At 47.8% G+C, this 26,263-nt stretch overlaps 1 protein-coding gene across 2 annotated transcripts in view; it reads right to left on the bottom strand.

Annotated features, from left to right (window-relative positions):
• Positions 1 to 26,263, bottom strand: part of GFRA4 (GDNF family receptor alpha 4) — a 131,456-nt gene that overhangs the window by 5,708 nt on the left and 99,485 nt on the right. For both annotated transcript variants that reach the window (XM_028744249.2, XM_028744247.2), the window contains exons 3-7: positions 19,069 to 19,149; positions 17,104 to 17,449; positions 15,144 to 15,253; positions 13,433 to 13,567; positions 8,280 to 8,437 (exon numbers count right to left, since the gene is read on the bottom strand). In XM_028744249.2, coding sequence (XP_028600082.1) covers positions 8,280 to 8,437; positions 13,433 to 13,567; positions 15,144 to 15,253; positions 17,104 to 17,449; positions 19,069 to 19,149 — 830 coding nt within the window. The remainder of the gene's footprint in view (positions 1 to 8,279; positions 8,438 to 13,432; positions 13,568 to 15,143; positions 15,254 to 17,103; positions 17,450 to 19,068; positions 19,150 to 26,263) is intronic.

Raw genomic sequence — 26,263 nt, 5'->3', positions numbered from 1 at the left:
GCCCCCTGAAATGCAGGAATAAATGTGTAGTGCATTAATTGTATAGTGTGGATCTGAAGTGGGTGGATTTGGAGTGGGAGAGAAGCTGTCTTTGTGGTTCTAGCGCCAGGTAGAGTTCAGGGATTGGGGTCACATGAAAAGGCCTTCTCTGTGGTGGTGCCTCATCCCCAGAATGACCTCCCCTCTGAGAGGAACAGCTGGCAACCTTGTTATTAGCCTTTTATCCCAGGGAAAGATTCTGACCAGGCCTTTGGGAGGGTGACTTCTTGCTTGTCTGTATGCATGATAGAGGTGTGTAGAAACATTTACATCCACTGGCCCCACCCACTTTTGCCTCTGGCTCCGCCCAGTAGTGCATGGCACCCACTGGTTGTGTGAAATTCCTGGAGGCAACAGCAGGTGGCGACAGAGCCAATGGCGTGCAGTTCATTCCTTTGCTCCTCCCTGTTGTGTTTGGGAGGAAGCTGGTGGCCAGCGCCATCTGCTGGCTAGCTGTGAGAAAGCAGGCAGGCAGGCAGGTGGGAGACAGATGAAGGCAGACAGGGTGCCCCATTTGCCCAGATGAACCAGCCTCCTCTGTCCTCGCCCACTTCTGGGATGTGGCCCCTAAAAGCTTGACAAGAAGAGAATGCGGCCCTCAAAGTCTATCAAAGGTTTCGTGTCTCTCCCTTACAACAAAAAGAAAGATTCAGGTAGGTAGCCATGCTGGTCTGACGCAAAGGCACACTAGCCTGGGAACTTCCTCTCTGCCCAGAACCTCCTCAACAGTATTTATAGGAACTCAAACACTGAGATCCTGCTCTGTTCCAGTAACAAGAAGCCGAAAGCACCAGCCTGAAGATGACGAGTGAGACCTCGTCGAAACGTCGCCTAGACACCCCAACTTTTACACGGGAAGATACCCGAGGACACCAAAACCTGCATTCCTGTACCCGTGAAAATCTACGAAAGCAAATATATATATATATATATATATATATATATATTGTCCAGTAGCACCTTAGAGACCAACTAAGTTTGTTCTTGGTACAAGTTTTTGTGTGCGAAAGCTTATACCAAGAACAAACTTAGTTGGTCTCTAAGGCGCTGTGGTCTAAACCACTAAGCCTAGGCATTGCCAATCAGAAGGTCGGCAGTTTGAATCCCCGCGACAGGGTGAGCTCCCATTGCTCGGTCCCTGCTCCTGCCCACCTAGCAGTCCGAAAGCACAACAAAGTGCAAGTAGTTGAAGAGGTACCGCTCCCTTGGCCTATAGAGCGAGATGAGCACGCGACCCCAGAGTCGTCTGTGACTGGACTTAACAGTCAGGGGTACCTTTACCTTTAAGATGCTACTGGACAATTTTTATTATTTTTTTATATATTTCAACAAAAAGAAAGCATCTGAAGTATTTCTAAAGAACAACAAAGCAATAACATGAGCTGCACAAAAGATGGGTATTTCCTCCCCCCCCAGTCTTACAACCAAACATAGGAGCCAACTCCCAGGGTCAAGGTGCCTTCAGCCCCCCCAATAAAATACTTGAAGGGGACCCCCCAAGTTAATAGGCACTGCCATTTAAATGGTGTGTGCATGGCATGTCTTGTGATCAATTATGGGGGGCATGGCTTACCTGGGCCCCCTGATATTTGATTCAAGTTGGTACCCCTGCAACCAAAAGACCCCTTTACCTGGAGATGGCAGAGATAAGCCAAAGTGAGCACGTGCCTGACGGTTCACCTGCAGCCTCTTTGTGGCTGCTCTCAGAGGCCCAAAATAGGTACCAGGTTCCGTCTGAGGCAAGGTGATCAAACAGCCGCCTGCTATATTAAGCCGCGGCTCACAGCCAAGACCATGATGAATAGGTGAGTCTCGACTCTCAATAGCTCCCGTTCAGATCTGAACACTTTGCAGCTAGCGAGGTCTTAGATCTGAGTTACACAAACACTTTGTGCTAAGCAGATGACACACACACACACACCCCTTACGCCGGTGGGTACCAGGCTTACATCTTCTGGTTATCCAAAGAATTGACAGAACCAAGGGGAAAGTGAAGCAGCTATGGATTTAGCTGCATTTCTGCTCTCTCGTCTGTGCTTCTCTCCTCGAGGGAAATGCCATAGGTCAGGGGTAGAACATCTGCTGTGATTGCAGAAGGTCCCAGGTTCAGCCCTGACAGCATCTTCAGGGAGGCCTGGGAGAGGCACGCCTGCTAGTCAGTGTAGACAAGGCATGGGGGATCTCCAGCCAACTTAGCCCTGGCAGGGGTTCGAATCTGGCCCAGGGGGCCATTTGCCCCCAAGCATGCCCTGCTGCCCCCACATTTGATCTGCGAGGTCAGGTCAATGGGCACATGAAAATGTGGCTGCAAAGGAACATCCAGGAATTTAAAATAGCCCTTTGGCTAGCAGAGCTCTTTTGGGGTGGCCTTTTTGCAGGTGTGGTTTGGTTTCAGGAGCTGGAGTCAGCAATTAAAAAACCACAGTGTCCATGAAGGTAGCTCTTTGTTTAAAGAAACCAAAACTGCGCAGGTCTAGAGCTCCCAGGAAAACTTTCCAGTAATCTTGTCCTTGTGAGGCAGTTGCAAGGACTGAGTGTCCTCGCCTTCCCACAGCTGCCTAAATCCCCTCTTCTCCAAGGTTTTCCCCCCAATAAATCAGAGACTATATCTGCACACAAGCAATCTCAGCTCTGCTCTTTTCATTTCTCTGTGTGTTCTGGGAGACCAGTGAGGAGGGATTCTGGTTGCAGCAGGAAGGGGAGACTACCTGAACTCTTCAGCAGCTGGCCTCATCTCTGTCTCCTGGAATCAGAACTGCTCTCTGCCAAAGCCTCTTCCTGCTCACTAAACCGTTACCTCTTCTGCCGCCTCCTCCCAAGTCTGTGTCAGGAGCTCATCCTACACTCGAGTTGGACCCTGGCAGAGACACATTCCAGACTGGCATGTTCTCCCCCTCCTGGTCGATCATTTGGGAGCTTCAAAAGCTTTCTTCAGCTGGAACATCACAGCGACCGAGGCCAACAGACATCGGCACACTTAGGGATCTGCAGAGTCTTCGCAGCTTGCGTAACAGAACCTCAGCAACTCAGCATTTTGGCTAATCTACTTTATTTACATATAAACACACACGGAGCACTGCAACATGGCTCCCTCTCTCTCTAGCATCAGACAGCAAAGAGAAAAGGAACAAAGGACAATAGTCCCACTTCACGGAACACAGTAACACAAACATCCTGTCTCTGTCACTTCCCACTCTGTGGAGTCAAAACATAAACCATCATGTGAAAGACAACAATCCCATGACTGCAATCACGGAGCAGGAACGCTAAGAGTCTGCTCCTTCTGGCCACTCATTGTCGTCCTACCACCAAGCCCTGGGCCATGAGCCTTCTTCCCCTGGGGGTTGCCCAGCTTGTACCTCCCACTACTCTTCTGCATCCTGCCAGTCCATGACATTTGGATCCAAACCACACCTATCAATAGACATATTTCACCTGTAGATGAAAGTCCATTTGCAGGTGTGGCTTTGATCCAAACCGTGCCTGCAAATACACCATGTGAGGTTCAGTGTCTGTGCCAATCCACTGTTTGGTGCTGACAGTGAGCCTTTTTGAAGCCGTCACCTGACACCTCTCACCCCCAAGACAGTGACACAGTTAAGGGAGCCCCCCACTCCCCGGCCACTGGGGATGTCCCTACTTCTCTGCCATGGGAGCACATTCACCCAGTGCTTTTCCAGCTGCACTGGCTCCCGGTGGAGTACAGGGTCAGATTTAAGGTGCTGGTTTTGACCTTTAGAGCCCTTCATGGCCTACGACCCTCGTACCTACAGGTCCGCCTCTCCCAATATCCCCCACGGAGGACCTTAAGGTCCATAAATAGCAACACCCTAGAGGTCCTGGGCCCTAAGGAAGTTAGATTAGCCTGAACCAGAGGCAGGGCCTTTTCAACACTGGCCCCAGCCTGGTGGAATGCTCTGTCTCATGAGACCAGGGCCCTGCAGGATCTGATTTCTTTCCGCAGGGCCTGTAAGACAGAGTTGTTCCTCCTGGCCTTTGGCTTGGAATCAACTTGATCCCCTTCCCCGCTTTCCTTTTTCCTTTTTCCTTTCTCCTTCTGTGATGGAACTCCTATTTGGGGACTTCCCTGGCTTTTTTTTCTATGTAGGACCAGTCTGGATAGTTGGCCTTGGTGAAGATTTGACATTTTTATCCCCAAAAAAGTTTTTGATTGAGTTCCACTGAAATGAGGCTGCATTTTAATGTTTTAATGTTGTATTTAAATTTTGTTTTTTAAGCAATCTTGTTTTTATATTTGGTGTTAGCCGCCCTGAGCCTGATCCTGACTGGGGAGGGCAGGGTATAAATAAATTATTATTATTATTATTATTATTATTATTATTATTATTATTATTATTATTACTTTGTCTCTCTGGTTGGCGTGAAGAACCGTTGCCTTCCACATTGGGCAGAGCCAAATACTGGGACGCAAACAGTCCTGTTCCTGGAAATCTGTTGACTTTACTGCTTTGTGGCACGAATTTGGGGAGGCACACAGAAATGAGTTTGATTCAATGGGGAAAATCTCCCTCCCTCCCCGGTTTCAGGAGAGACAGCTCCTTGAACAGAGATGCAGCTTCACAAGCCTTTCTCCGTAAGCTGGGAGTAGGGATGTTAGATGCCGTTCCTTTGAAACCTCCTGCTCCTGCTGTCTAATCGGCTTAGCTCTTCTCTTATCCCACAGCTGCTGGGCGCCAGGAGGAGTTAAAAATGGCAAAGGAAGTTCAGCTCCGAGCAGGGAAGAAACGCGGCAGCAGCCAAAGGAAGAATTCCCAGCAAGGCAATCTTATTGGATCTGGTGTTGCTGCTGCTGTTGCTGGTGCACACATGACTTTCAAATCAAAGGGGGAAAACAAACAACTTCTTAGAAGCAGGTGGATCTATCAATTTCAGTTCCTCCCCGTTTCCAGTCGTAGGTTCAGCTCTCCCCATTTCCACACCAGCTTGTGATTGTTTAAGAAAAAATAGAAGGTCCTCGTCAAAACTGATCAGCGTTTTATTGCAAATTTCTGCTAATGCTCTCATTTCTATATGCATTTTTTCCTTAGGCGCACAATTTTGCAAAGGGATTTTCCCCAACTACAATGCAAGCCATTTTCACTAATGCATACATTAAATGCACTTTCCCCCAATATATGCAGGTTTGACCATGTTACTTGGCTGGAGAAGCAGCCCTGCAAAATTCAGGGACATGCAGATTTCAAAGGAATTGTGCTTCGGCTCTTAGTGCCAATGAGTGAGGTTCGCCTTTAAATGAGAACTGGTTCGAATTCCTCCCTCACCCCTGATTACAACTTCATGGAATAAAAATGAATCAAAGCTGGAAGCAGTCTCTTGGCAACAGACTCTGAGCTCACTCGCTTCTTGAGTGCAAAGTAAGGGCAGCATTTCTGCTAAAGAAGCAGCAGGTGTGCTTAACCCTCTCCCTTCCCTATGCCCTTCCGCTGAATCCTCTCCTTCCACTGGGTTTCACAGCACTTGACTGGGAACCTGACTTCAGAAGAAGGGGGAAATGGTTGAGGTAAGGAGAGTCACTGAGGACAACTGGGGGATGAGGTAGGGTTGAACACCCACCCCACTTCTGCTCTGCAAATGTTCCTAACCCTCCCTAAATACGCATCTCAGAATATCTAGCACGACCCTTTTAGGGTCTATGTACATAATGAAATATCATTGGTGAATTTTTTTAAAGAAAATTGTCCAGTAGCATCTTAGAGACCATCTAAGTTTGTTCTGGGGATAAGCCTTCGTGTGCATGCACACTTCTTCAGATACACTGAAATAGAAGTCACCAGACCCTTATATATTGTGGGAGGGTGGGGTGGGGTTTTTCTCAGAAGGGTAGTAGGAGATGGGTGATTGACTCAATGGGTATGGTGAACGACTACAATTAGTCCTACAGGAAAAAGCAAGAGAAGTTGCTGAATTACAACTTATTACTAGACGGCATCTTAAAAAGCAGAGACATCACCTTTGCCGACAAAGGTCTGTATAGTTAAAGCTACGGTTTTCCCAGTAGTGATGTATGGAAGTGAGAGCTGGACCATAAAGAAGGCTGATCGCCGAAGAATGGATGCTTTTGAATTCTGGTGCTGGAGGAGACTCTTGAGAGTCCCATGGACTACAAGAAGATCCAACCTATCCATTCTGAAGGAAATCAGCCCTGAGTGCTCACTGGAAGGACAGATCCTGAAGCTGAGGCTCCAAGACTTTGGCCACCTCATGAGAAGAGAAGACTCCCTAGAAAAGACCCTGATGTTGGGAAAGATGGAGGGCACAAGGAGACGGGGACAACAGAGGATGAGATGGTTGGACAGTGTTCTCGAAGCTACCAGCATGAGTTTGACCAAACTGCGGGAGGCAGTGGAAGACAGGAGTGCCTGGCGTGCTCTGGTCCAGGGGGTCACAAAGAGTCAGACATGGCTAAATGACTAAACAACAACAACACTAGACTGAAAACTATGGGGAGACCTGGTCTGAATAGAGATATTGGATTCTTGTCTCATTGCATATTCTCAAGCTATTTTTGGTCATCTGCACACAATCCCTTGCTTTTTCCTGTAGGACTAATTGCAGTCGTTAACAGTCATCAACAGGTTTACCATACCCATTGAGTCAATCACCCATCTCCTACTACCCTTCTGAGAAAAACCCTACCCCACCCTCCCACTATATATAAGGGTCTGGTGATTTCTCCTTCAGTGTATCTGAAGAAGTGTGAATGCACACGAAAGCTTATACCCAGAACAAACTTAGTTGTTCTCTAAGGCAGTGTTTCCCAACCTTGTGCCTCCAGCTGTTTTTGAACTACAACTCCCATCATCCCTGACTAGCAAGACCAGTGGCAAGGGATGATGGGAATTGTAGGCCAAAAACAGCTGGAGGCACAAGGTTGGGAAACACTGCTCTAAGGTGCTACTGGACAATTTTCTTATTTTTATTTATTTATTTCGACTGCGTCAGACCAACATGGCGACCTACCTGAATCTAGAATCACTGGTGAAAGTTAGGGAACCTCATGCCCCTTGCTTGTCCTGGATTAGCTCAGTTGGTAGAACATGAGACTCTTAATCTCGGGGTTCAAGACCCACATTGAGTAAAAGATTCCTGCATTGCAGGGGGTTGAGCTAGGTGACTCTCGTGGTCTCTTCCAACTCCACAATTCCATGATTCTATACGTATTGCAATGTTCGTGTGCTTGCTTCTAGAACAGGGAGCCCTCCCCAAATCTGTCCTGGAAGATTGGGGGAATCTCCAGAACAGATTTAGAGGAGTGCCCTCGCCCGTTCATGGTGAGAGGGAGGGCAAATTCCTTTGAGGAGCTGGCAATCATTGTTCTAGCGGTTCTCCTGCATCAGATACCACCTAGGTCTCTTTCTGAATGAAACAACTGGTTGTCAGAACTTCTGGAAAATAACCAAACAATTAAAGCCCTGTGTTGCAACCAATTATCAGTAATATCCAAGGCAACACGATGACCAAACACAACAATGCAATATTAATACAAACTCTTTATATAATCGATACGGAACATTGAACAATGTGAAATATGCACTCTCTGCAAAACCAAACAAACAGAAATCTTATAAATCTCTGAAAGTCACAAAATGTGCACTCTTGATGGATTCTCTTGAAAACATAGAACCAAATAAACATAAGTCTTATGAGCCTCTGAAAGTCTTTGTAGACTATGCAAGTCTCTGAAAGAAGCAATGGGTCAGATTCTTATCTGGTGAAAACAAGCCGTAAAGCTTTGTTATATGACGTCCAAAGCTGCTGAAGTGGTCCGCAAATAGACGTTGTGAAGAGTGATTCTGGATATACTCACTGTTTCGTGGAATTCTTCAGCACAGCAGAAGGATACAGAAATGCTTCATAAACCCATCTATGTGGTGAATGGAATGGTATAACAACAATAGCTATGGAGCAGTGGTCATAACGTTACATAACATGTGCTGAAGAAGAATTACGGCTTGTTTTCACCAAGCAAGAATCTGACCTTTTGCTTCTTTCAGAGACTTGCATAGTCTACAAAGACTTTCAGAGACTTATAGGAACATCTGGAAATGCAGTGCAAAAGCTGCAAGCAGCCTGCGGGTGGGAGCGATGCTGGTTGATGGTCCAAGGAGGGTGTCCCTTGGTCTGTGTCTGCTCAAATTTCCTCTATGTAAGGTAGGATGGTGTTGAAAACGTCATTCATGGCTACCCTGCTTGTTCCCTGGGCTGCATCCTCGGCCTACCTTGGTGGGCTGTAGCTGTTCGAAGATGTTCTCTCTGAGGGTGGCTGCTGCCTTGTTGGCGTTCCTCTCCTGCTTGCGCATCTGCGTCGTGGGAGGGGTGGAGGAGCCCAGGGCGGCGCTCAGGTACGTCCCGTTGCCAAAGGCCTGGATGGCATTCTCTGAAAGAGGAAAGCATGATCGTCTCCCTCGTTTCTACACAGGAAGCTGCCTTATACTTTGAATGTAATGATAGTTAGCTCCCGCTTGGACTATTACAATGCGCTCTACGTGGGGCTCCCTTTGAAGGTGACCTGGAAACTGCAACTAATCCAGAATGCGGCAGTTAGACTGGTGACTGGGAGCGGCCGCCAAGACCACATAACACCGGTCATGAAAGACCTACATTGGCTCTCAGTACGTTTCCAAGCACAATTCAAAGTGCTGGTGCTGACCTTGAAAACCCTAAACGGCCTTGGTCCTGTATACCTGAAGGAGCGTCTCCATCCCCATCGTTCTGCCCGGACACTGAGATCCAGTGCCGGGGGCCTTCTGGCGGTTCCCTCCCTGCGAGAAGCCAAGTTACAGGGAACCAGACAGAGGGCCTTCTTGATAGTGGCACCTGCCCTGTGGAATGCCCTTCCATCAGATGTCAAGGAAATAAACAACTACCTGACATTTAGAAGACATCTGAAGGCAGCCCTGTTTTTAATGACTGATGTTTTATCCTGTTTTTAATATTCTGTTGGGAGCAGCCCAGAGTGGCTGGGGAAACCCAGCCAGATGGGCGGGGTATAAATAATAAATTATTATTACAGGAGTTTATAAAATTATGTGTGGCACAGGGTAAGTGGAGAGAGAATGAGGTTTTTCCTCCCTCTCTCCAAACTCTAAAAACTGTGGGCCACCAATGAAGCACGGTGAAGAGCTTAAAATCTCCTTTGGAAACAGGTCTGATTGGGGCAACCCCACAAGTAAAGACCTTTTAAGTTTGCCGCCTTGCTTGCTGAGCAAAACCCACTCTGTGTTTGGGCTCTGGGAACATGTCTCATATCCTCACCCACTAGATGTGGTCTCCCTGTAATATGCGTTCTTCTCTAAAGTCCTAAAACTCTCCAAGTGCACTCCTGTGTAATGTGAATAATTTAACTGCCTTGTGGAGACGGAGGGAGATGATTTATGTATCCTGGTCCCTTTTTCATTTAAAGATCTCCACTCCCTCTGCCCCCTTGCTGCGTGTCGAGGGCCGGAGATATTAATCTGATATGTGCGGTTTCCAGGCTCCAGTTTCAGAAATGCTTCTGCAGCAAACCCTCTCCTCATTTACAGGCGATGTCGTGGGATATGCTCCTAAGACAGGACTTCTGGTGGCCAGGAACTCGTTCTCCCATCCCCATTTTCACCTGATTTCACACTGCAATTTACTCTGCAACAGCCTGTCTTCCTGTGATTTAAAAGCCAGAAAGGGTGTTTGTGTTCTTTTGGCGAAAGGTATGCTAGAAAACAGCCTAATTGTCTCAGGATCACTTATCGATGTTTTGAAATATACCGCAGCAGTGTGAAACGGCAGGCTGTGCCTGGCATGGTGCCTGAGTGTTCATGCACATAAATTTGCATGCATTTGCACCAGAGACATGATGTTAGTCCGGGGGTCTAACTTGTTGAGACTTTGGAGAGTTTTGAGCAGCAGGCAAGGCAAGGACACCGGACAGCTCAGGCTATAGATTCCACAAGAGCAGCACTTAAATGTTGTTTCAGCACCAGCCAGCCTCTGACTGAGCCTTAAATAGGAGCTGCTGGTCAACCTTGGTTGGTAGCCCCAACTTCAGCAGGAGGAGCCACTCAATTTAAAGGGGCCCAGCCTACTTTAGCAGTCATTGACTCAGGCAGACTGTGGTTCCTCTATGGCAGGCATAGGCAAGCTCGGCCCTCCAGATGTTTGGAGACTACAATTCCCATCACCCCTAGCTAACAGGACCAGTGGTCAGGGATGATGGGGATTGTAGTCCCAAAACATCTGGAGGGCCGAGTTTGCCTATGCCTGCTCTACGGTTTGTAAGCCTGAGTCCCCTACGTCAAAGGAGGGGAATCTGGCCTCTGAGCATGGGAGGTCCTGGCACAAACAGAGTCTTCTTGTGAAACTACTTCTGGTGTAGGTATGCACAACTGGGGATGGCCCTGTCAGGTTTTGGGGAATCGACTTCCTCCCCCATGGCAGTAAACAAAAGATCAAATGAAAGGAACGTCTTATCACCTAGAATCTTTAATAGTCACAGTGCGAGAACAAAGAACACGTCTACTAGGAATGGCGGTGCTCCCAATTAAGGGCCACTCCCTCCATCCCTATTAATCTATGTCTTGTAATCTGAGTTTGCAGTCTCTGTGCTTTCTGTTCTGACACTTTCTGAGCTCTCCATGTCCTTGGAAAAGGGGTGTGTGTGAATCTTTTACGTCCCTCTCTCCCACTGTTTCTTCTTCTTCTAGCTGTTCCCCACCCACTATTTCCCAGCTTCTGCCTTCTGAACTATGTCCCTCTACAAACCACTGTTCCAAATCTACATTAATCCAGAATGCAGCAGCTAGACTGATGACTGGGAGTGGCCGCCAGGACCACATAACACCGGTCCTGAGAGATCTGCATTGGCTCCCAGTACATTTCTGAGCACAATTCAAAGTGTTGGTGCTGACCTTTAAAGCCCTAAACAGCCTCGGTCCTGTATACCTGAAGGAGCATCTTCACCCCCATCGTTCAGCACGGACACGGAGGTCCAGCTCCAAGGGCCTTCTGGCGGTTCCCTCATTGTGAGGTTACAGGGAACCAGAGAGAGGGACTTCTCGGTAGTGGCGCCTGCCCTGTGGGACTCCCTCCCTTCAGATGTGAATGAAATAAGCAGCTATCTTATCTTTAAAAGACATCTGAAGGCAGCCCTGTTCAGGGAAGTTTTTAATATTTAATGCTGTATTGTTTTTAACACTCGATTGGGAGCCGCCCAGAGTGGCTGGGGAAACCCAGCCAGATGGGCGGGGTATAAATAATAAATTATTATTATTATATTATTATACTGCCTTCCTGCTCCAGGGAAGATTCAGGGTCCAGATCAGGAGCAGGGGGAGAGAGTGTCTCCCACCATTTCTCCTCAGTGCAGCCCTCCTCAGCACGGTCCCTGACAGGCCGTGAGGGCAATTCCTTCTTCTTTTATGAGTCCTCAGCTTCATCTCCTGAGATCTCTGGGCATGCATATGGGTATGCAACTTTAATAAATAACAACAACAAATTAGAAGGAGTAAAATATACACATGCATAGTTAAAAGCCGCAATGAAGAAATGCAATAATGCCATCCCATTGAAACGTTAAAATGTAAGCATCTGTGGCTGAGATATGCCATAAAGGAATCCCATTGTAACAATGCGGTAGTTGAACTCAGGTGTGCAGGAGATGCTAAAGGAAGGCAAGGATTTTCCTGACCTATTGCTGCCCTCTTCCCACCATCTAAAGAGGCTCAGAGAAGCCAGGCACTGAATGTCTGGCCGCTGTGCTGGCGAAGTTAGCACCCTCGAGGCCACGAGGCCTGCCCTTGTCAGAGAGTTCTCGTAAAGAGGGGGCGCTCTGTCCTTAGCAGCCGCCGAGATCCAATCTGTTGCAAGGTCCGCTCTTGTCAGATCTCCTTGAGTCTCGACAGCCTCGCGTCCTTCTCAGGACGCTGATGAGTCTTGACGTGCTCAACCTGCCAGAGATTTTTCTTCCCTGCTTCTGACATTTGAAAGGCCTGGCTGCCCGCTTCACCTCCTCCTCCTCCTCACGCCACTCTCAAGGACTGAGACATCCGTTTTGCAGCAGAAGGATTCTCCTTACTCAGAGGTGACCCTGGTTTTGGGCATGGGAGAGAAGGAAGGGGGTACCCTGTCCCCCAACTCTGGTGCTTGGGAGAACCGTCGGGTTCCCATATTTCAAAAAGTGATTTATTTATTTTAGGAAACCACCACAATTGTTTAGCTTTTCTTGCCCAGAGCTGAAAGGATGACAAGTTACCCACCAGGGCAGACCAGCAGAAATTAAATTACTGGATTATGCAGAGATGGCAAGATTAAGTGGGAAAGTCAGAAATCAGGAGGATCGAAACAAAGAATGGGACAAATATATATTGGACTTAAAAGACCACCGTAAACACGAACTCTTGGGCATGCTTTAAATAACTCTTGCAATGATACATAGGTTTTGGATACAATGCAGGGTGGTGAATTAGACCAGGGGTCAGCAAACTTTTTCAGCAGGGGGCCAGTCCACTGTCCATCAGACCTTGTGGGGGGCCGGACTATATTTTGAAAAATATATACTGTATGAATTAATTCCTATGCCTCACAAATAAGCCAGAGATGCATTTTAAATACAGTGGTACCTCGCAAGACGAATGCCTCGCAAGACAAAAAACTCGCAAGACGAAAGGGTTTTTGGTTTTTTGAGTTGCTTCGCAAGACGAATTTCCCTATGGGCTTGCTTTGCAAGACGAAAACGTCTTGGAAGTTTGTTTCCTTTTTCTTAAAACCATTAATACCCAGGGTGCATTGCTTGAAGAGGTGCAGTTGCACGTGGTGTGGTAGCCTTTTTTGAGGTTTTTGAAGACTTTGGTGATTTTTGAAGCTTTTCTAAAACTTCTTTTGAAACCGTGCTTCGCAAGACGAAAAATTCGCAAGACGAAAAAACTCGCAGAACGAATTAATTTCGTCTTGCGAGGCACCACTGTAAAAGCACACATTCTACTCATGTAGACTGTCCATGGGCTAGATTGAGAAGGCGATTGGGCCGCATCCGGCCCCCGGGCCTTAGTTTGCCTACCCATGAATTAGACAGATGTGCAGTTAAAAAAGCTACTTAACGAACCCACGGAGGAGTGGAGGGAAGTCTTGAGATTCGGAAGAATCTTGTGCAATGTTTATTATTTGTTATAATATTACCTGCGTGAATGAATTTGTAAAAATCAAATAAAAACAATTTTTAAAAACCAAAAACAAAATTGTTCAGGTTTTTTTTTGAGGGGGGGGGAACTCCCCGAAATGTCAGGTTTCCCCTGACATTTTGATGCTTCGGCAAAATGCCCCCTACCCTGATGCCATTTTGACACCTGAAAAACCAGGACATGTCAGGAATTTTCCTGCCGTATGGCAAGCCTATACTTACGGAGGCAGAGATTCTTTGTGAAGAGGTGTAGGAAGTTCTCGCATTCCTCCTGCCTGTTCCCGCTAGCGTTGCACGTACACCAGGGTGCAATGTTTGACGTCGAGTTGTCGATGTAGTTTGGGGTGATGGGACTACCTGCCAGGAGGTGGAATGGGGAGTGGGAAGTAGGGAGAGAGAGAGAGAGAGAATATTTGTTGATGAGTGGAGGACAAAACCCAATCCTATGTCAAACTCTGGCAACAGGTCAGGAATAGCTGCTCCCGATAAAAATGCCCATATTCATATCATGCATTTAAAGCACTGTGATTCCACTTGGAACAGTCCAAAGAATTCTGGGAGCTGTAGTTTAAGGGCGCTGAGAGTTGTCATTCCCCTTCCAGAGCTACAATTCCCAGAGCGGTTTCACAATCCATCCCTCTTCCCAGGGAGCTCTGGGAATTGTAGTTCTGGAAAGGGAACAGGGGGGTCTCCTAGCAACTCTCAGCACCCTCAACAGACTGCAGCTCCCAGAATTCTTTGAGGGAAACCATGAATGTTTAAAATGCCATCATGTTGCTGTCAGTGCCTGGGGTGTCTATGCGGCTGAAGGGATTTGGCAATTTTCTTAGAAGCACCAGATGTGTGGAAAATCCAGAGAGCTTTTGTTTAACTGAGGTTCAGTTCAGCGGGTAAGACAGGATTTTCACACGGCACAACCGCCGAACAAAGACGGAAGCTCTTGGACTTGGGGTAATTAACTGGTAAATAATATGATCAAAATGGGGACGCGGGTGGCGCTGTGGGTAAAACCTCAGTGCCTAGGACTTGCTGATCGCAAGGTCGGCGGTTTGAATCCCCGCGACGGGGTGAGCTCCTGTCGTTCGGTCCCAGCTCCTGCCCACCTAGCAGTTCGAAAGCACGTCAAAGTGCAAGTAGATAAATAGGTACCGCTCTGGCGGGAAGGTAAATGGCGTTTCCGTGTGCGGCGCTGGTGCTGGCTTGCCAGATGCTGCTTAGTCACGCTGGCCACGTGACCCGGAAGTGTCTCCGGACAGCACTGGCTCCCGGCCTCTTGAGCGAGATGAGCGCGCAACCCTAGAGTCGGACACGACTGGCCCGTATGGGCAGGGGTACCTTTACCTTTATGATCAAAATATGGGTCAAGCAAAAGTGTGGATGAACCCCTTGAAAGGTTGAGATGGGTATATTGTTGTAGTCAACAATAGAGCAAAAAGAGCCAGTGTGGTGTAGTGGTTAAGAGCGGTGGACTCGTAAACAGTGAACCGGGTTCGCTTCCCCGCTCCTCCACATGCAGCTGCTGGGTGACCTTAGGCCAGTCACACTTCTTTGAAGTCTCTCAGCCCCACTCACCTCACAGAGTGTTTGTTGTGGGGGAGGAAGGGAAAGGAGAATGTGAGCCGCTTTGAGACTCCTTCGGGTAGTGATAAAGCCAGATATCAAATCCAAATTCCTCTTTTTCTTCTTCAACTGTGGGTTTTAAGTAAAATGCTGCTGCTGCTGCTGTCTTTTATTTTAAGCATTAAGAAGAGTTTGGATCGGATGCTTTGCAATGTTGCAAAGGACCCTGGGTTTCCGGTCACATTCTGTGCAGTTAGGGCTGTAAACTTCAGCATGGAGGAATCGCCAATGGAGCAATGTTTGAATTAACATGGCAGCGATTTTTCTGGGCGGCTGAAAAGAAGCAAAATTTAAGCAAATCCCTGTTATGTACCTATGATCCCAGTATAGGCCAGCAGACAGGCAGCGTAATTCTCCCTCTGGCACCCTGTTGCAGACTGCGCAGAGGATTGGCAGTTGAACTGGAACTCAGCGTAACGGGATCTGGGAGAGAGGCAAAAGGGGAGAAGTTATTTGCAATTTGACATGCTCATATCAAAAGCAGACCCTCGACAAGGCAGCCTTTCCCAGCCTGATGCCCTCCAGATGTTTTTCACTTCCATGCCTTTCAGAAAGGGCTATAAGATTCTTGCATTGCAGGGGGTTGGGCGAGAAGATCCTTGGGATCCCTTCTGTCAGGGAACTGACATCAGAGCACAGGTCCTCCGCTACCCACGCCCTCCCTGCGCAGAAGACTCCCGCGCAGTGAGAGGAGGAGGAGACTGGGTGTCAAACAGCTTTTATGTTGGAAGAGGTTTAAGAAACGCCCACTGACGGATTCTGCTAGCGACTGAGGCAGCCACGATGAGAAGGGCTGTGCAGTCAGAAAGGTTTAACAAGGCAAACTAGCCTAGAGAGGCGCCAGTTTACGCACGAGTAACTCATACCCATTACACCTTCCAACAGTTCTATGATTCCCCACTTGTGATTCCTAGCTGCTGGCGTTCAGAAGCATGTCACCTCGGATGCGTCCTGGTTCCTGCTCCTGATCTTCATTCTTCGCTATGTACACAATTTTTAATGCATGTGTTCAGAAGGTAACTGATCTATCTCTCTATCTATCTCCTGTGAGCTCCAGTGGCACTGCTAAGCGCCAACGTCAAGGGAGAAAGATGCTGTGCAGCTTTCGCCCCAAACTCAAGCAGAGTTTCCACACGCATAAACAAAAGGGTGTCGTACATTTCTGACACCACGTTGCAGCTCCAGCAAGGACAAGGGTTCCCGTTGCTCTATTTCCACGTACAGATAACTCAAGCCTGCTCAGGACCAAGGGCATCCCAATCAAAGGCTTCTCTCGCTCTCTTTGTGCAAAAGAAAGGACAAAAGAACATTTTTATTTTTTACTTTCTCTGCTGATGCCTGGGACTAACAGTGAGCTGGACTTGATCGCCAGCACCATGGTTCTTAAGCACATCAAACTGGATGTTTCCTCTGCACCAAGGGGCTGGGTGCATGAAAAAGAAACCCCACGCTGTGGCCTCTTTTCCAGCACCTCTATAAGGGTTTATTTTTTAACCTCAGGCTCCAGAGTTCCACTTTCCTATATAAATATAAATTTATTAAATTTTCTAAATTGCATTTCAAAATATTCATTTAAACAACCTCAAATCAACGACTTCCCCTCTTCTCTTTCTGTGGTTCATTTTGCATACTATGAAACTACCTGAAAATGATTTACAGATGGTATTTAACTCCGAGTAGACTTACTCAAATATATAAGTCCGAATCAGTTAAGTGCTGGAGATGTGAAGAGGTTGAGGGTACGTTTTATCATATGTGATGGAAGTGTAAAAGGCTAAAAGAGTATTGGGAAATGATATAAAATGAATTGAAAAAAATGTTTAAAAGTACCTTTCCAAAAAAAACCAGAGCGCTTTTTGTTGGGGATAATTCATAGGGAAATTCCGAGGTGTCAAAAAAGACTATTTATGTATGCTACTACTGTTTTGTTAGCCCCAAGACGGAAAATGAGCAAGAAAGAAGAATGGCAACTTAAACTGATGGAATACGTGCAGCTTGCAGATTTAACATATAGAATAACAGAATGAGAAGAATGCATGTTTAAAGAAGACTGGGAAATGTTTACTGAATAAATGGGTGAAAGTTGTGTTCATTCAAAAATGCCAGAAGCATTGAGATAAATTCAACAGTGTGAATAAGATTTGATGGATGTAAGAATGGATTACTGGATGGTTTAGTTCATGTAAAATATGCAGGGGTGTACGGTATGCAAAATGAACCACAGAAACAGAGTTCCACTTTGCAGTGGCAACAGGGCGCGAAACTCAACGTACCTGCAGACGTAGTTCACCCGGCAGGAGTCGAGCGGCGCCAAGCAGTTGGGTCTCTCCTTGGCCTCGTAGGAGCAGGTGGGCACGATGGTCTGCCTGCGCCTCTCCGCGCAGGCCGTGTCGTCGCAGGGGCAGAAGAGCAGCTCGTGCGTGTACTCGGGGGGCACGCGGTCAAAGAACTTCCGCAAGGCCTTGTGGCACTTGGAGCGGTTGCAGGTGTCCGCCCGGGCCGTGCGGCGGATGCAGGACGAGACATACTCGGTCCGAAGGCGCTGGCAAACCTCGTCCACATTGCAGGCCTTGGCGGCATCCAAGCAGCGGTTCACCTGGGTGACCTCATTCTCGGAGCCTGCGGGGCAGAGATACGCCAGTCCGAAATGCCCATCCTTGCATTGCTCATCTCGCTTTATTGGCTGAGGAAGCCGGCGTACAGCTTCCGGGTCATGTGGACAGCATGACTAAGCCGCTTCTGGTGAACCAGAGCAGCGCACGGAAACGCCGTTTACCTTCCCGCCCGAGTGGTACCTATTTATCTACTTGCACTTTGATGTGCTTTCAAACTGCTAGGTTGGCAAGAGCAGGGACCGAGCAACGGGAGCTCACCCCATTGTGGGGATTCAAACCGCCGACCTTCTGATCAGCAAATCCTAGGCTCTGTGGTTTAACCCACAGCGCCACCCGCGTCCACTTGAGGGTGGTATGGTAGTGGAAACAATGCTAGGCTTCTTTTGCAGCTGTCTGCAAAGGAACTGGGTGCCCGGAATGGGGAATCTATGCTAGTTGCAAAGGATAAAGGCAGAGGCAGAAAATAGGTTGGCTTTTACTCAGAGTAGACGCACTGAAATTAATGGACCAAAGTTAGCCATGGTTATTAATTTCAGTGTGTCTACATACATTTCAAGTACTTCCTTCCCCCAATCCTGAGAACTGTAGTTTGTCATGGGTTCTAGGAACTGTAGCCTGTTGGAGAAAACTACAGTTCCCATGGTTATTTTGTGTGTGTGGGCACAGGAAATGTGCTTTAAACATATGGTGCATTTGCAGCCTTAGATTTGTGGGCAAGAATAGGAACTTGTGGGATGTGATACATAAGTAGCAGTCAAGTACAACATTCCTTGTTTTCCTAGAGTGGACGTGTGGGGGAATGTTTGGTCCAGCCAGTTGAGAGTTTCCTGTTTCCTCCTGGCTGGGGCATACATCCTTTGCATGTGATTAGAGGTGCGTGTGACCTTACCTGTCCAGGTAACAAAAGCACAAGGCACACTGGACACTCCCTCTTTCCTCTCTTTGACTTCCTTCATAATTGGAGCAGCTCTTTAGCAAGAGATGCTCTGTTGGCTTCCAGCCAATGGAGGACCTTGGGATTATCCCCAAATGGGATAGGTCCACATGGATATACTTTGTAACTAAGTCTGCCTTCAGGGATCCAACTGTGAACTGAACGTGTGAGTAAACTTATTTTATATACTTTACACAAGATTGTCGTGTGTTTATTCTTTTAAGAGGGGGAAAAGGGAACTTACCAGGAATATACAATTCAATACTGAGTTGTATATAATAGTGAGAGGCTTACACGAGCCTGCAGCCAGCTATCTGCTGTGTGTTTAAAAGGGGAATGTGAAACTCTGCTAAGTAAAGGAACTTGCCAGCGCAAGTTAGGAAGGATATGAATAAACAATATATCATCTCCTGCCTCCCTGAACATTCCCACAGAACTGACCACTGGTGGAAAACCAAGGTGGCCTCTGGAGGAACTCTGAGAAAGAAGGAAGGAGCAGAAAACGTTTGATTCTCCTGCTTATGTCAGCATGGGCAGAAATCAAACAGTTCAGGCAAGTGTAAAGGCTTTGCTTGGAGTCTTGGAGAGAGACTTCCTGGGATCACAAGGGAGCTGAAGTCCATTTTCCTGCCACTTCTAAGTGACCGCCTGGGGCTAGGGACAAGGGGAACATCCCTGCGAAGACATACCTGCAGTGATGGAAGCCAATCGGACGTAGTCAAAGCCCCTCACAAAGGGTTCGTAAGGGGAACTCTCCATGACGTTCATGCCTAAGGAAGACAGAAGACAGAAATGATGTCACTGGAGGAAAATACCCTTGCAGAAAGAAACAGCTCAGAACAATTTACAATCGCAAAAACAAGGCGGGTCTGAAATATATACACCTCAAGTGTCAAAAGCCAGGGGAGAAAGAGGCGTGTCTTTGGCGTTCTCCAAAAGCTGTATGGTGAGGGCACCAGATGCATCTCTGTGGGGAGGGAGTTTCACAGTTTAGGAGCCACCACATGGAAGACCCTGTCCCACCCCACCCCACCCTGAACCTCTGAGGGTGGAGGAGCTACCAAGAGGGCCCCCTACCAATCTCAGCACCCAAGATGGGAAGGAGGTGCTCTTTCAGATATTTGGGTCCTGGGTTGTTTAGGGCTTTGTGAGGTACTGGACCCGGAAATGAGCAGTGCAGGTGTTTTAAAGCAGGTTATATGAGATGTCTATCAAACCCCAACCAGCAATCTGGCTGCTCCACTTTGGACCAGTTGAAGTCATCTTCAAGGACAGGCCCCAAGTCATCTCTGTCCAAAAGGAGCCGTAACTGGTGAAAAAGGCAACTCCTCATCACGGAGGCTACCTGAACCCCCCAAGACAGTGTTGAATCCAGGAGACCCCCTGCTCCTTCCATGGGAATGCAACCTTCCAGGCGTGAAAACCTGGGATGCATAACACCTCTGCCTTTTGAGGAACAGGGCTCAGTTCGTTAGCGCACACCAAAAACATCACAACCTCCATGCACTCAACCGCCTCTCCTGATTCAGATGGAGCAGAGCGACCGAGTTGGGAGTCAACTGCAGATTGGTGGCACATCACTCCAAACAACAACAACAACAACAACAACAACAACAACAATAATAATTTATTATTTATAACCCGCCCATCTGGCTGGGCTTCCCCAGCCACTCTGGGCGGCTTCCCAAAAAATATTAAAATACTGTAATACATCAAACATTAAAATCTGATGGCATATCTCAGAGGCTTCACATAAATGCTAAACGGCATGGGGGACCAGGTGGAACCCCATGGACACTGCAGGACACCTCCCATGGTGATGAACAGTCACCTCCCATGACTTCTTTCTGGAAATGGACCTGGAGGTAGGAGTGGAACCATTGAGGTGCAGAGCCGCCAACCCACTCCTTGCATGTGACATATCTTAAGGGCTGTCACATGGAAGAGGGAGCATGCTTGTTCTCTCCTGCTCTGGAGGGTAGAACTCGGAACCATTAGCTTCAAGAAAGGAGATTCTGACTAAATAGCTGGGAAAACTTTTTGACAGTAAGAGCTGTTCAGCAGTGGAACAGACTCTCACAAGAGGTGGTGGGTTCTCCTTCCTTGCAGCGGGTGGATCAGCCATGGACACTTTAGCTGAGATTCCTGCATCGCAGGGGGTTGGACTAGATGACCATTGGGTCCCTTCCAACTCTAAGATTCTGTGATCTTCACTGAGATGCCCCAGAAGGAAACTGTGGTCAACAGTACTGAAAGCCAAGGAGAGATCAAGGCGAATGAGAGGCAACTTTAACGTGAGATCTGAAGCCTTCCCGATGCTTCCTTATATCATGGAAAGTTGAAACCTTGACGATGTCTTCAGTTATTCAGTTATTTGTCAGTCTCCCCACTGAACTTTCCTTTATAGAAGCAATGTGCAGGTTTGGGTAGAATTGATCAATGTAGGACATCACCTTGCCAACAAAGGTCCGTATAGTTAAAGCTATGGTTTTCCCAGTAGTGATGTATGGAAGTGAGAGCTGGACCATAAAGAAGGCTGATCACCGAAGAATCGATGCTTTTGAATTATGGTGCTGGAGGAGACTCTTGAGAGTCCCATGGACTGCAAGAAGATCAAACCGATCCATTCTGAAGGAAATCAGCCCTGAGTGCTCACTGGAAGGATAGATCCTGAAGCTGAGGCTCCAAGACTTTGGCCACCTCATGAGAAGAGAAGACTCCCTGGAAAAGACCCTGATGCTTGGAAAGATGGAGGGCACAAGGAGAAGGGGACGACAGAGGACAAGATGGTTGGACCAGCATGAGTTTGACCAAACTGCGGGAGGCAGTGGAAGACAGGAATGCCTGGCATGCTCTGGTCCAGGGGGTCACGAAGAGGCGGACACAGCTAAATGACTAAACAACAACAACACTAGACTGAAAACTATGGAGAGACCTGGTCTGAATAGAGATATTGGATTCTTGTCTCATTGCATATGCTCAAGCTATTTTTGGTCATCTGCATACTATCCCTTGCTTTTTCCTGTAGTTGTTAACAGTTGTCAACAGGTTTACCATACCCATTGAGTCAATCACCCACCTCCTACTAGACACGACTAAACGACTAAACAACAACAACAACAATAACAACAGTCTTACTACAAATTAATGCAAGTCTTAATGCTAGAACTTGTTGACCTCCAATGAACCTGAATCCTGGAAGATTCAAGGCAGATAAAACGAAAGTCCTTCAGAGTGGGATGGAGTGAAGGAATAAATGAAAAAAATATGGTTCCAGAATTGAAATATTAATAGAGAATGGGTAAAACGTGCAGGGGTAAGCAAGAAAATAATAATAGAATCGATTGAATAATTATTAAATTATAACAACACAAGAAGATGGAAGAAGTAAAATATTGAGATCACACATGGGTGAAGGGGAGTGGGGGGGTATATGGAAACCTATAATATCATTTATAATATAATTTGTTAATTGCATTGTATTTACATATAGCAAAGGAAAGCCTGGAGCAATTAGATATATTTTAATTTAGATAATCTATGTAATAGGCTTATGTAAGAAAATGAATATGGATTTTGAATTTGATGTTTGTATTTTTGTTTGTTTGTTTTGAAATAAAAATTTAAAAAAAGAAAAAAAAGTTCTTCACGCAGCACCGAGTTAAACTGTGGAACTCTCTCCCACAGTAGGCAGTGATGGCCACTGAAGTGCTGTTGGGTTCCCACGAGGCAAGACACAGCAATAACAGCAAGAACTTTATTGAATTAACAGAACTACACAACAGGGGCAAAGCAACTGCTTATATACATTTCTGAAGGCCTGGGCCACTCCCACTCCGAACGTGATTGGCTGTCTAAACTTCCAAGCTGCAAATCATAACTCAGAGTTTCAGGGCCAATGGCAGAGACCCAAATCATGAAATGTTCTGTGATTGGATATCATGTACCGAATCGGGACATAGGGGCTGAGAATCCTTTGTTGTTGTTGTTTAGTCATTTAGTCATGTCCGACTCTTCGTGACCCCCTGGACCAGAGCATGCCAGGCACTCCTGTCTTCCACTGCCTCCCGAAGTTTGGTCAAACTCATGCTGGTAGCTTCGAGAACACTGTCCAACCATCTCGTCCTCTGTCGCCCCCTTCTCCTTCTGCCCTCCATCTTTCCCAGCATCAGGGTCTTTTCCAGGGAGTCTTCTCTTCTCATGAGGTGGCCAAAGTCTTGGAGCCTCAGCTTCACAATCTTAGTCCAGACTGAAGCTCAGGCAAACAGAGACATCTCAATACATAACAGCCGCCAGTGTTCAGGCGACCCTTAAGGCATCCAACTGATGTTAGACGAACGGAGCTTTCTGGACAGTCTTCAAAGGCAGCCCCACGTAACCTACATTGCAGTAGTCTAACCTGAAGGTCATCTGAACATGGGCCCAGGCTACCTCCACCCAGGAGGGGTTACAGCCTGCGCACCAGGCTTGCCAGGGAAATGAGGTCTGAAAGGCTTTCTCAGTGGGGAATCTGCATGTGTCTTTTTTATTTTTTTAAGCCTTATTGTTGGATTGATTTCACAGCTTTCTCTTTGATAATTTTCCATGAGAGTGCTTCTTCAGCCTTCTATTTTATCTCTCCCCTCTCACAAAACCAGGGGCAGAGCTATTTTGAACAATAAGCAATTTACCATCCTCTGTTTTCCGAAGCAGTAAAAATTGTGCAGTTCCTTAAAAAATATATAAAAAAAACCGGGGGAAAGGAGGAGAGAGGGGGGGGGGAATCTATAATTGCTCAAATAAATGCATATTGCTGGAGTACGCTACTGCCATAGCGAGGAGAAAAGATATGCGGAAAGCAGGGAAAAACTCAGCATGGTTGTAAATCAACATGCTTTTAATGGTTATATCAACAAATCACTATGCACATTTCCTTGGGGGTGGGAGCCGGGTGGTTGGGAAACTGAGGCACCCATGGGGAAAAACAGATTAAAATCAATGATTGCAAATGAAGGCTTTCTGCTTGGTGATCTAAATAATGACGGCTGGGGTTGGTTTCAATCAATTCTCCCTGCCCAGCAGCTGATTGTTGATGTACTTCCTTGGTACTCCCATTCGCCTCTTGCCACTGGGACAGCCTCAACACTGCTCAGTTTCCTCCAAAACTCAATTCCCTCCGACCATTTCTCCAAGGAGCTCAAATTGGCGCAAACAGTTCTGTCCCCTCTCCTTTCTATCCTCAGGGAGGTTGGGCTAAGAGTGAGTGACTGGCCCCAGTGGCGTAGCGTGGGTTGTCAGCACCCGGGGCAAGGCAAGTAATTTGCGCCCCCTAACCCATGGATTTGCGCCCCCTAACCTGTGCATTTGCCCTAACCCCAGATGTTGCGCCCGGTGCGGCCGGCCCCCCCTGCACCCCCCATGCTACGCCACTGACTGGCCCAAGGCTGCCCAGCAATCTTCATGGCTGAGTGGGGATTTGAACCCTGGTTTCCCAGCCCCTAGTCCAGCGCTCTAACCATTAGGCAACACTGTCCCTCTTGTAGTCCAGGGACAGGGAGCATATGGTTCACTGGATGTTGTGGGACTTCCGACACTCATCAGTCCCAGGCCAGCAGAGCTATTGGTCAGGGATGGTGGCAATTGTAGTGCAAGGGGTGGGGAACCTCTGCCCCAGACACCAAATGTGGGCCTCCCCAGGTCTCTCTTTGACTGGCCCTTGGATATCTGCAGAAGCTACACCCCTTCCATAGGCCACACCCCTCTTTGGCCCTGCCCCAAGCCCTCACCAAATGATTTTGCGTGTTCTTGAGCATGCTTCTTCCAAGCAAGCGGAGACTGCGCCTGTGTGCGCCTCCTCTGCTCTTTTCATGCCTCTTCTGGTCCTGGGAGACCAGTGGGGAGGGGAGCTTGTTGCAGCAGGAGGGGGAGACACCTGTGACTCTTCACCAGTCAGATTCAGCTCTGCCTCTTGGCCTCCCCCGCCCCCCGTTTCAGCTTGCTTGAATGAAGAGGGTGATACACAGAACCCTCTGGACAAGCATAGCCTACTGTACAAAGGTACGAAATGTAACCTGCAATCCACTCTTACCTCTGGCCCTGTGCATTGTGGGCATGCAGCCCCTAAAAGGTTGCCCAGGAGGGAATGTGGCTCCCGATCTGAAGATGGCTCCCTTCCTTTACCCTCAGATCCACACCATATATTTAAAGTACATCCATCACACATGTCAGAAGCGAGCTGGTAGTAAATCACACTGTTCAGAGCTGGACTTAACTCTTTATTAGCAAGAACTCCGCACACTTGGCTGAGTGTCAGGCCTAATGAGCACAGCAGGTCATCCCCAGTAGGTCTTGCCCCATGGATCAGTTGCTGAGACGGAAAGTTGCCGCCTCCCCACAGCCATCTAAGTTTGCTCCTCTCCAGGGTTTCCCCCAAGCGATTGGAGACTGTGTGCCTGCAGCCAACCAACCTCTCCCCTGCCCTTTTCATGCCTCTTCTTGGTTCTGGGAGCCTGTCGCAGCAGGAGGGGGACTCTGCACCAGTCAGACTCATCCCTGCCTCTCTCCTCTCTCCTCTCCTGCTTCAGCCTCTGCCTCTGATTTGGGACTGCTTTCTGCCACAGACTCTCCCAGCTCACCAAGCCCTGTTACCCTTTCAGCTTCTGACACCTCCTCTTCCCCGTCTTCTCCCTCTGACCATTCATCATTGTCCCACCACCACCCTTGGCTCTGAGCCTTTCCCCTTGGTGGTTCCCCAGCTGGTTCCCTCCCACCATTCCTCTGCATCCAACCAGTCCATGACCGCACATTTCATAGAACTGTAGATTTGGAAGGGACCTGCAAAGGTCCTCTAGACTAACCCCTTGTGATGCATGTGGTTTCCCCAAAAGAATCCTGGGAACCGTAGCTCTGTGAGGGGGCGGGAAGCTACAGTTCCCAGGATACATTGGTGGAAGGATACGTTGTGCTTTAAATGTGCATTGAATGTGCTTTAAACGTCTAGTATGGATCTGTCCTTCACTGCTCTGCTGACCTTGCTGCGGGTTCACTCGCTCGGCTGGTCGCTCAACTCGCAGCCTTAAAGTCTCCCCACCCTGACTTCACCCCCTTCCATCTCCTTCCGTTTACTTCCTTGGACGGCGCATGTGCCCACATCCATTTGCGCCTCTGCGCCTTTGCAATCCACGCACACACACACCACAACATCTTCTCCTTGTGGGCTGCCCTTTGTAGTGGAGCTCTGCGATAATGACACACAAGCCTGGCAGATAACTCCCCGCAGAAGACATCAAGCTAATTATATTCAATCAGTCGCTCCCCCTTTCATCTGCTCCAAGGACCGTAAAATGTGCCAGTCTAGCCACTCATCTCACCGGGTGTTATGGAGGTAAATAGTTTTTTCAGCAAGTTTTTAATATATGAAAAACAAAACAGCCTGGTGTGTGCGTTTTGACATTTATGTGGTCTGCAGAGGCAGTTTATATAAGCCGCGGTGATCCTGAGAGCCAGGAGGGGTCTACTCTGCAGGAAGGGAACCAAAAAATCCCCGCAGATTTGCATGCATTTGTCCTCCTATAATTATTTACCTCTGTTGCTAGCCGTGGGGGAGGGCCACTCGCTGAAAATGATTGGCGGCAGGCTGGGGCCAGACAAAAGATAGTCTTTTCTTTACACCTGTAATTCTCGGATTGAATTATCTGCTGTAAGATTCAGCAATGGCTCCTAGATTCGAGGGCTTCCCAAAAGTGGCCGTCAGACTTTTGGTGAAGTCTATCTGCAGCTGGTAGGGATGCGGTTGGCGCTGTGGGTTAAACCACTGAGCCTAGGACTTGCCAATCAGAAGGTCGGTGGTTCGAATCCCTGTGACGGGGTGAGCTCCCGTTGCTCGGTCCCTGCTCCTGCCAACCT

Source organism: Podarcis muralis, chromosome 9 (genome assembly GCF_964188315.1).
Source record: "Podarcis muralis chromosome 9, rPodMur119.hap1.1, whole genome shotgun sequence".
Lineage (NCBI taxonomy): Eukaryota > Metazoa > Chordata > Lepidosauria > Squamata > Lacertidae > Podarcis > Podarcis muralis.
The sequence above is the reverse complement of the archived record's forward strand: the minus strand, read 5'-3'. Positions and strand labels throughout refer to the sequence as shown.